The 12,500-nt window shown below is 34.7% G+C and overlaps 1 protein-coding gene across 1 annotated transcript in view; it reads left to right on the forward strand.

The window, feature by feature from the left end:
• Nucleotides 1-12,500, forward strand: part of LOC143032476 (carboxylesterase 4A-like) — a 349,653-nt gene that overhangs the window by 194,890 nt on the left and 142,263 nt on the right. Inside the window, exon 6 of the mRNA XM_076197319.1 lies at nt 7,519-7,613. Coding sequence (XP_076053434.1) covers nt 7,519-7,613 — 95 coding nt within the window. The remainder of the gene's footprint in view (nt 1-7,518; nt 7,614-12,500) is intronic.

Below are 12,500 nucleotides of genomic sequence, written 5' to 3' on the forward strand. Positions count from 1 at the left end.
GATCTTACAGATTTATTTTATCTTATTGCTTCATTCTATTTTATGTTTAGTTTTAGTTAAATTTGTTGTTTCGTTTCATTTTGGTTTCTGTTCTTTCTTCTAATTATAATTTTGTTTTATTATTTTATTTTATTTTTTATTTCACCAATTTCATTATTGTATTTAATTTGATTTTTTCTATTCATTTCATCTTATGATATTTTAGCAATACCCTATGCTCCGTACAGACTAACAGTAAAGGCACTGTCAGTATTTTCAGTGTTATCAGTATAAAAGAAAAAAACATCTCAAGATCTCGTGCTATGATATTTGGTTTCATCTTAATGTTAGAGAATTTGTTTAAGTAATTTTAATAAATATTTCTTGTGCATGAGTATCTTAATGTTAGAGAAATTGTTTAAGTAATTTTAATAGATATTTCTTGTGCATGAGTATCTTAATGTTAGAGAAATTGTTTAAGTAATTTTAATCAATATTTCTTGTGCATGAGTATCTTAATGTTAGAGAAATTGTTTAAGTAATTTTAATAAATATTTCTTGTGCATGAGTATCTTAATGTTAGAGAAATTGTTTAAGTAATTTCAATAAATATTTCTTGTGCATGAGTACCTTAATGTTAGAGAAATTGTTTAAGTATTTTTTAATAGATATTTCTTGTGCATGAGTATCTTAATCTTAGAGAAATTGTTTAAGTAATTTTTGATAAATATTTCTTGTGCATGAGTATCTTAATGTTAGAGAAATTATTTAAGTAATTTTACTAAATATTTCTTGTGCATGAGTATCTTAATATTAGAGAAATTGTTTAAGTAATTTCAATAAATATTTCTTGTGCATGAGTACCTTAATGTTAGAGAAATTGTTTAAGTAATTTTAATAAATATTTTTTGTGCATGAGTATCTTAATGTTAGAGAAATTGTTTAAGTAATTTTAATAAATATTTTTTGTGCATGAGTATCTTAATGTTAGAGAAATTGTTTAAGTAATTTTAATAAATATTTCTTGTGCATGAGTATCTTAATGTTAGAGAAATTGTTTAAGTAGTTTTAATAAGTATTTTTTGTGCATGAGTATCTTAACCTGACAGTTCTACTCTGATCTTGCATCTCTAGTTTTCTATGAAAAGAGAAAATAAGAGAAAGAGGAAAAGAGACAAAGAGAAAACAAGAAAAAATGAGAAAGAGGTAGAAAAGCACAGAAAAATAGAAAAATAAAGAGACAAGGGTGACAGAAAGAGAGAGAGAAAAAATCATATGAAAAACTGAAAAAAGTAATTGCAATGCTTACGAGGGTAATGAGACATTTCTTAAAGAATACATCTACTACAATATAGTAGATGAAATATGTGGGAGTGATTTCTATGCCTTTTTCTTTTGGCTACCCCCTGTGTAAGGGGAAAGAAGCCTTTGGTATATGTATGTATGGTATATGTATGTACAATATAGAACATGAGGACAATAGAAGACATAAACCAAAAAACATATAAATAAATCAATAAACTGACAAATTAATAAAAAATGTTAATGATTAGGTAAATGAATACATATATGAATGAATAAATAATTATATGAATAAATAAATAGATAAATGAATGAATAGATAAAACAAACAAATAATTAAATAGACAAATAAATAAATAAATAGATAAGTAGATGAATAGTTAGATAAATGAATAAATATATAGACAAATGAAAATAATTAATTTAGACTGAATGAAATTACTATAATTAGATTAAATTAGAATAAAGTAAAAAATTAAATAGAGTAAAATTAAATTCAGTAAAATGAGATGAAAATGATAAGATAAAATTTAAGGGATTAGATTAGATTAGAATGAAATAGAATAGAATAATATTAGATAGATTTGAATTGTATAAAATAGGAATAAGATAAAACAAAATTATATAAACTAGATCAAAATTTAATAAGATTAAATAAAATTTAGTAAAATGAAAAATAATCATATGGAATAAGATACAATAAAACAAAATTAAATGTTAAAAAAAGCACTACAAAATTGAATAACATAAAGTAAAGATAAAAAAAGATGATACAAAATTAATTATACATTCAGGAAGCTTAGAGTGATTATAGTGGTTCTCTTAGAGGTGAGGAGACCAGGCATCGGCGAGATCAGGAGTGACGGCTACACCTAGTTCTAGTCGAGCAAAACCAATGGAACATATCTCACGGGAATAGCTATAGTCATATCTAGACGACTGCAGCAAGCACACACACACACAAACACACACACGCACACACACACACACACACACACACACACACACACACACACACACACACACACACTTAAGATCTTGCGAGATACAAAAACCACCACAAGCATAACTCCCCTTCCCGTATAATACAACCAGGTAAATACACACACACGCACACACACACACGTACACGCACACACACACGTACACGCACACACACACGCACACACACACACGTACACGCACACACACACGTACACGCACACACACACAACACACAGACACACACACACATATATATATAAATATATATGTATATATATATATAAATATATACATTTATATACATATATATATATATATATATACATATATATACATTTATATATATACATTTATATATATATATATATATATATATATATATATATATATGTGTGTGTGTGTGTAAGAGAAGATTTGAAATCTGATATCCATATTGGAAAACTGTAAACACCAGACTCAATTGAAGAGTTTATTTAGCCGACGTATCGATTCCGTCCAGGAATCGTCTTCAGGGGGTATAATGGTTACAAGATTGTGAACTCCTTATAAATCGCCGAAATTGTAAACCTGGGAAAGGTTCACCCTCTCAATCACATGTACAAAGCATGCCTCATTACAATAATAAATACATTACAATAGAAATGAAATATTGGTACCAATTAGAATAAAATAGAATACAAATAAAAAGTTACATGGTTGTGAACATAAAACAAGCGAAGCAAAAGTAACAATACGTGACACTACCATAAAAACAACAGACCATAGGACAGAGATGTAAATGGAAGTGGACCAAATGTCCACAATGAAGTGTCAAGAACAAACGACTAAATTACAATCAAACAAAATATACTACAAAAATACAAATAAAATAAGTTACATGGCTGTGAACAGAAAAAGGGTAGCAACAAAGCCTCAAACGTAACACTAACGTAAAAACTGAACATAGGAGAGACGCAAATTAAAGTGGACCAAATGTCCGAAAAGAAGTGTCAAGAGCAAACGGCTAAATTACAACCAGACAAATAAAACCAAACAAAATAAAAAAGTTAAATGGCAGTGAACATAAAGCAAGTGTGACAAAAAACATCAAAACGAAACCCAAAAGTAAAAAACAGAACATAATCCAAAGACGCAAATGAAAGTGGACCAAATGTCCGCTAAAGTAGGAAATGGAGAACAGGAGGAACAGACTTCAATAAAAAAACGACTACATTAAAATCAGACAAATAAAAGAACAAAGAAGATAAAAAAGAAAGAAGAACCGTAGAGAAAAAGGAGGTAAACTAAAACTGAAAAGGAGGACAAAAGTCACGGGAAGGGGAGTTGAAGAGGTGCACTGGGAGACCGCTTTCGAGAAAGGAGGTCGGCCGAAAGCCAACTGGTGAACAAACGACAGGTCGAAAAGAAGCAGACAGAGACTAGAAAACAGAACAAAGGAATTAGCCAATGTTACTCCTCGTGCCTAGATAAATAGAATTGAGATCAATGCACCTGTTTATGCAGTTGCTCTTAGTTTCCCATGCTTCTAAGAATAGTCTTTTATTTTCGTTATTTTCTTTGTGTAGAGTTGTCGCTCCATCCCAATCAATCCTGTGTTGGTGTTCTGTAGTGATATTGTACAAGGCCGATTTCGGATCCTCTCGCCTAACTGCACGTTGGTGTTCTTGTACTCTAGTAGCTAATTATTTTGTGTTTCTCTTACGTATTCCGTGTCACAGTCAATGCAGCCTATGCGGTAAACTACACCGGCCTGTTGTTTAGGTTCTTCGGTGTCTTTTACTTTGGTGTGTGTGTGTGTGTGTGTGTGTGTGTGTGTGTGTGTGTGTGTGTGTGTGTGTGTGTGTGTGTGTGTGTGTGTGTGTGTGTGTGTGTGTGTGTGTGTGTGTGTGTGTGTGTGTGTGTGTGTGTGTGTGTGTGTGTGTGTGTGTGTGTGTGTGTGTATGTTAATGTATATATATATATGTACATATGTATACACACACACACACATACATACACACGCGCATATATATATGAGATGATGAAGACGAAGAGTCGTTGGGGCCAAAAGTTGCGTCGACTCCCTTAGAGTGGTGGAATTATAACTTCCGCTCCAGAAGCTTTGATATATTTGGCAAACATGAGTCATTTGTTCTTGTTTATTCTATTTGATTATTTACTTATTTGTTTATTAATTTTTTTATTATCTGTTTATTATCTGTTTATTATCTTTTTTATTATCTGTTTATTAATTTATTCATTTATTCATATACTTCTTTATCTATCGATGTATTGATATAATCATTTATTTCTTTATTTATATATCTACTCATATTCATTTATCAATTCATTCATTCAGTTATCTATATTTTTATTTGATATAAGTTTTTATCTATTTGTTTGTCTATTTAATAGTTCGATTATCTTACTCATAAATCTATTTGCTTATATATTCATTTTCTGTAATATTATTACCTTATTGTAACATCTAGAAGGTGTGTTTGTTTGAATGAATTTCAGATATTGTACAAAACTTTTGGTGATTAATGTGCAGTAAGACTATTTGTGTGCACCGAGCGGAAATAATTTGAAACTACAGTCGGTCATCATGAAAATAGTTCAGAAACTAGAACTCCGCAGACTTCTTTCACCTCTTTCAGATTTAAGATTTTTCATCAAATCACCTGGCGTCAAGTAGAATAAGACACTCGAAGTTGACCGAAAAAGATCAATGCTACGTAACTCAGGTCCTCCTGAAGTAATAAATGTACAAAACGTGGATGGATAAACGGCCTCACTTTGAAAGCTCTTACCGAGAGCAAGTGAAGCGAGGAGTCTCCAGGTGTATTTTCTAGCCAAACTTTCCCTGATGAGATTTGATGGGAGTTGAGAGCCAAGTTGCACTCCAGCTGCTGTTCCCTTGCTCCCCCCTCTCCCCTCTCTCCCCTTGCCCTCTCCCACTACATCTGTCCCGCTTTCCTACTTCCTCTCCCCTCCCCACTCCGCCTCCACCTTCCTCCCTGGCCTTCCCACACACTCTCTACACACTTCCTCCACCTCCATAACTCCCTCCACCCTTTCACTACCCACTCCACCTCCACCTCCCTCCTTCTCATTTCTTCACACGCTCTATCATATACCCATCTTTTCCTTCTCGTTTGTTCATGTAACTCCATCCCCTCCCCCCTCTCCCTCCTCCAACTCCGCCTCCTCCTCCCGCTACACCTCCCCCTCCACCTCTTCCTCTAGTTCTCCTTCAATCTCCCATTTCTCCTTTCCACATGTCCTCTATACCCACACCTCTTCCTACCCCGTCTCACTAACCTCTTCCCTTTTCCTACTCCATCTCTCCTCCTTCCCCCACAGTCCACATTTTCTCCCGCCTATTCACAATACTCCCACACCCCTCCACCACCTCCCCCTCCACCTCCACCTCCACATCTCCTTCCCACACACCCTCTACACTCTACAGACTTCTTCTCTTCCAACTTTCCACCCTCTCCCCTTCACCCCCGTTCCACTTCTCCCCATCCAAAACATCTACACCCTTCCTCCCTTCTCACCTTTCTCCCTCCCCCTTCCCCATCACCTCTCTTCCTCCTGGAATATCATGCATAGGTTACACTTTCATATATATATATATATATATATATATATATATATATATATATATATATATATGTGTGTGTGTGTGTGTGTGTGTGTGTGTGTGTGTGTGTGTGTGTGTGTGTGTGTGTGTGTGTGTGTGTGTGTGTGTGTGTGTGTGTGTGTGTGTGTGTGTGTGTGTGTGTGTGTGTGTGTGTGTGTGTGTGTGTGTGTGTGTGTGTGTGTGTGTGTGTGTGTGTGTGTGTGTGTGTGTGTGTGTGTTCATTTGACAGAGAACACCAAACTCTGTTGATATATTTAAGATTTGCAGATTGAATTACTGGTATCACGGTTAAGATCCTTCTAAAAAAAATCTTTGAAAAGGTGATACCAAAAATAATTAAAAACCGATCATATAATACTCAGTTATCAGACTATGTCAATGTTAGCTTGAGAGATAATATAACTTTTTTATTTCTTGTCTTACTTTATCTTATCTTATTCTATCTTTTATTCTATCGTACTTCATTGTAATATCTAATCTAATCTAATCTAATCAAATCTATTCTTGCCTAATCTCATTTTATTTTGTATTTTATTTCATTGTTTTATACTGTTTTTATTTTATTTCATTCTAGTTTATTATATTTTATTTTAATTCACTTTTTCCATGAGCCTGTTATCGCTCATCTGACAGTTTAGGAATCACTACGAGTAAGACTTTTTTATCGTAACTGCTTACCATTACCAATTATATTTTATTTTAATTTACTTTTTTCATGAGCCTGTTATTGCTCATTTGACAGTTTATAAATCACTACGAGTTAGACCTTTTTAACCTAATTGCTTACTATTACCAATACTCGTACAGTATAATCCTTGTAACAAGCTCTCCAACTGGGATTCGAACCCTTTGTAGAAGGCGAGGACCGTACCGTCACTCCATCACTTCTACGAAGCAAGCCACTCTGGTGAGGGTTCGAATCCCAGTAGAATAGTTTATTTCCAAATGTCAAAATGACACAAATCCTATGTAACGTATATCTGTAGACTAAATTACGAGGTAAAGAATTACTTTAGATACGGTTCGCAGTATAATTACTTTCATCAGTTTGACAACTTGTGGAGGGGGATGGGTGGTAGGAAACTGCAATAAAATTATGACGTCATTCTGAGAGAGAAAAGGTTCGACAATGGTCGAGTTATTATGATCTCCATCTACTGATAATATGGAATTTTAAATCTGCGGAAATTAATTTGCCGATCTATGAAATATCACAACGCGCGCAGTCAACTAATCAGTTTCCTGTTTGATAAATATTGCATATAGCATGTTATGGAGGTAGAAGTGTGTATACAGATATGTCCACATTTGCAAATGTGCGTACATGCACGTACACACACACACACACACACACACACACACACACACACACACACGCATGGATGCACGCACGCACGCACACACACACGTGTGTGTGTGTGTGTGTGTGTGTGTGTGTGTGTGTGTGTGTGTGTGTGTGTGTGTGTGTGTGTGTGTGTGTGTGTGTGTGTGTGTGTGTGTGTGTGTGTGTGTGTGTATGTTAGTGTGTGTGTGTGTGTCCCCCCCTCCTTCGCTAAGAAAAGCTTGTATGTCACACAGTGGTTGCTTCTTTAGTAATACATTTTTTCTTTCTTTTTTTGTTTTAGGGATCCAAACCTTCCGAGAGAGTCTCCGTCCCAGAGTTTCGCTGAGGTGCCATGGCCGCGGTACCTTCCGGAGTCGAGAAGGTTCCTGAGGATAGGTGAGCCTCACAAGAATAATATTTGTCTTAAAATACTATAAGAGGATCAACCGAGTCAAAGAACACAGCACATCAACCGTATACCCTTCCCGTATTTTTTTCGAAACCGAGCCTCACAAGAATGATATTTGTTTTAAAATACTATAATAGGATTAACCGAGTCAAAGAACACAGCACAACAGCCACATACCCTTCCCATATTTTATTCGAAACCTTTTCGTTGTGTTCTGCATCTTGGCAGCTCGTAGATGAAGGGTCATCCCTTCCACCTGCCACACCGCTTGGGTCAAGGGTTATGGTGCGAGGCATAGCACCAAGACAGCTGAGTCAGGCAGCAGTTTTACCCCCTCCACATTTATCAACTCGAAAAATAATATAAATAAGAAGAATCGGACAAGAAGAACATCCCTTCGAGATTCGTCATTTCCTCATCCATTTTAAACCTATCTCCGTTTACCCGTACCCAATGCAATATTTCCTTCCCGTTGGACAGACATATCTGTTGCATGCAGTGCCCCTGTCATGCCACCCATTCACTTCATTCTTTGTCCTCTCCTCAAGTCCAATCCATTCATTTTTGTTTTCCACACTCATTATACTAGCCTTTCCTTGCTAATTCTTTCCACATGACCAAACTTTTTCAACACTGTTTTATCAGTCTATCTAGCAGCGCGTTCTCCACCCAGGATCTCTGCCTCACCTCCATATTTCTCATTATCCATCCTCGTAACATCCATCATACTTTCGAAGCACGTTTAGGCTCTGCCTCTTTCGAACTCAAAGTGTCTGCTCCATACGGCGAAGTGGAAAGAATGATTCCTTCATGTAACGTTGTGTTTGTGTTCCTCTCTGATACCTTTCTCCCATAACACTTTTTATTCTCCATAAACATTTACTCCATCCCCCCCTTTACTGTATAATTAACATCCAACTCCATTCCTTCATTTCCATTTACTGCCACATATAACCTTAAATATTCAAAATCCTCCGCTCCTTCCAGCCTCTCTCATCTTTTAAAATTTCCCCCAATCTCTTCCTACATCCAACTCTCACAATTTTCCCCTAATCTACTTTCAGATATCTCGTGTCATACACTCCTCCCAAACTTCGTCACCAAGAGCCTTAGACCCTCCTCTGATCCAGCAATTAGCGCAGTCATCTTCAAGCAACAACTGGCTCAACTCCCACTTTCCTTCGCTCTTCCACCATCTCTAAACCCGAAACCTGACACTCACTCTCATTACCCCATCCATGTGCATGTCGAACAACCATGGCGTCAAAACACAACCATAGTGCAACTGTAGGAAATCGCCCGTCGGTCGGCAGCCAGAGCGCATATTAAAGTAATGATTATAATTCATTTCATATTATTTGTTTTTGTTTTGTTATCATTTGTCTGTTTGATTTTCATTTATTATTAGTTATATGTCAATTTATTATTATTTACTATTTACCTGTTTGTTTATTATTTAACTATACCTATGCATTTATTTATGTATTTTATTTGTTATTTACATTATTATAGTTTTTATCTATTATTTTATCATTATTATGATTTTTTTCGCATCCGACCTAGATACAGATCAGGGGGTCTCCTGTCGGCTTGCTCCGCCTTTGTAATCCTTTGTAAGTTATAAAACGCATAAAAACTGTTAATCGTAACCAGTTTGAGTTAAGTTTAATTGCATTCCTGCGGATAGGGGTTAATACTTTGGTGAATGAAATTGCCTGGCGACTGAATGAATACAATGGCACAGGAGACTTTTTGGTCCATTACATGGTCGGATGAACGACATTAGAAAAGGTGTATAGTTTTATACATGTATTTATCCAAATAGATCTAAAAAAAATCGGGCTATATCTCATTTAATTGCCTCGGCTGGAATCTTATTCCATTCATGGACAATATAATTGGCAAATTTATTTCTACTTAGTTGCATGTTAAATATAACCCCTAATAGTTTGAGGTTATTCCATAGCATCCAATTAGCATTTAATTAGAAAATATGATAAATTCAAAATTTCCTGTAAAATCTAAAAGGATTGCACAAGTCCCCCACTTTTTTTTTCTTAGAGAGAGATAGAAAGAGGAAAAAAAGAGAGAGAAATTATATTCAAATATTTTAATCGGTTGTCGTATGATCTGTTTCTCATATCTAGTACGAGCTTTGTGGTTCGCCGCTGTGCCCTTTCCCATTTTCAATGTCTTTAACCTCTTTAAAACGAGTCAAATATTCGCAAGCACATTGGCTGCCTGACGTATGATGTTGCATCACAAAACGCGCATTGTAAAATATGAAGTTACAGCTTCTATATTCGTTCCCTTCCATCCAGAATGTTTGTAATCATTGAAAAAGTGATCAAGGCTGTCCACAGAATATGGGGGGGGGGGGTCACTCGGCTACAACTACAAAATAAATATAATCAGGAAGTCGACACTGGCATCTTCATGTATTCATTCACACCTTATGGCGCTTACGGAGACGTCATCGTGTACAAGGGGTTAATGAAATTTGGAGACTATGAAAGTTATGTATCAATGCAGAGATTTAAAAAAGACAATAAGAAAAAGAAAACGACAATACGAAATGAACATCGCTGATAAATCCAAAGAGAATCCCAAAGAATTCTATAGTTACATTAGAGATTAAAAGGTCGTTAGGAATCACATTGGTCCACTATTATCTACTGACAGTCAACTTGAATATTCAAATGAAGGAATGTGTAATATAAATAGTGCAAACAGAAATTGTGGGCAGACCAGTGATCTAATATAACTGGTTAGAGATATCTGGAATTTTGAAGTCAAAAGATTACATATTTAGCATCCTGTCTCCTTCTTCTGGTGCAGGATTACAACACTGAAATGCTGTGAGGTCATTATCGATAATTACACCAAGATCCTTTGGTTAAACTTTTTCCAAATAACATATAGTCGTAATTAGTAATATTTTCCTTTTTTTTTTTTTTTTTTTTACGTAAGTTCACACTTGCTTAGGATCGCTCTCATTAGCTACTTTTGAGATATTTTCCTTACGCTTGAGATGAGTTTTCTCATTAAAGCTGCAAATCGGAGTATAATGGCTGAATTCCTAATCATTGCTGAAACTAATACAATCATAATTTTTATTCTACTGTTGAACTGAATACGTAATTTCAGATAAGAAGAATATCATAGATGTTCTGTCCAGCTGCACGAGTACCTACGTTAAAAGTAACATTTATTAATGTATTAGCAATAACATCGCTTCTGTCCTTAGTGACAATATTACCCCAAAGAGATGGAGTCACGGAGCAGCTGGTTAAGGAGAAATCTAAAGAGAGTAACAGACGAAAGGTGAAGGTCAGCCGCCTACGCCATGAGGCTCTTGGTAGCTGCGACCGAAGTTGTTACCTTTGTCTTATCATGCGCTTAGAAGGGGTTTACAGTCCAACGGTTCGTCGAACGCGGTTCGACAGACACGTGTTTAACGTGATGTGTGAACGTGTGAACGGGGTATTTGGTTGTCGAACACGTTGGTTAAACCCCAAATACCCCGTTCACACGTTCACACATCACTCTAAACACGTGTCTGTCGAACCGCGTTCGACGAGCTGTTACATCGTATAAACCCCCTCTTACGCAGCTGGGACAGGTAACAGTCACTACTGGGAATCAGAGAGGAGTGCCGTAATTGGACGCACACTAGAAAGCGCATGCGAGACCAGCGCGCTATGATTACGCCACCAGCGCACTGTGTGATAGAAGCAGAGGTAATCAGCATTTCTTCCTTAAGATTAATCCCATAAGCGTAAAAGAGTGCTCCGTATACGTCAAGATTAATGTAAACGATTTATATTATAATCTGGCCATTTTTAATATCTGAACATGAGAACAGTTCAACAATATAATTCGACAAGAATAAAGAACTATATACAAATTATTCACTATATTGAACAAAATCTCCGTGCAGTTCAGACGAAAAACTTTCTGTCTGAGTTTCTATGTCGTATCGTGCGTGTTAAACGGCAGATTTGTGGTACTTATATTGGTTAACAGATGATGTTGGAAGTATTTTCTAAGTACATGTGATGATTCGTATCATAATAAAATACTACAAAAAAGTAAATAATTATCTTGCATATTCTCTTCAAATAAAGAAGCCACAAATTTCCTACGACTCATTATGAAAAAAAAATGTATAAATTCATGTATGAATAAATAGATGCATAAAAATACAGACATGGATACATAAAGGCATAAAGGCATGGAAACATGAATATATAAAGACATGAATGCATAGGAGAACAAATACATAGATACATACGTATACATATATATATATGCATATATGTATATACATATATGTATATATACATATGTATTTATATGTATATATATTTTATATATATATACATATATACATATATGTATATATATAATATATATATATATATATATATATGTATATATATATATATATATTGAACATTTTTAGAAGCTCCGCCATGGATACGAATATAAATGCGTGTGTGTGTGTGCGCGCATACATATATGTATATATATGAATATATATATATATATATAAATATATATATATATATATATATATACATATATATATGTGTGTATGTATATACGTACATAAATAAATAAATACATATATACATGAATACATAAAAACATATACACTTATATACATAAATACATGTGTACATAAACACATAAAAACATGGATGCATAAATACATACGTACATATATACATAAAAAAGAAATACATAAATATATAGTTACATATATAGATAAGCACATATATGCATAAATAAACATATACATAAATACATATATACATAAAAACATAAATACATAAATCCATAATACATAACACATAACACATAATACATAA

This window comes from Oratosquilla oratoria, chromosome 13 (assembly GCF_046742065.1).
Source record: "Oratosquilla oratoria isolate Oo_2021 chromosome 13, ASM4674206v1, whole genome shotgun sequence".
Taxonomy (NCBI): Eukaryota; Metazoa; Arthropoda; class Malacostraca; order Stomatopoda; family Squillidae; genus Oratosquilla; species Oratosquilla oratoria.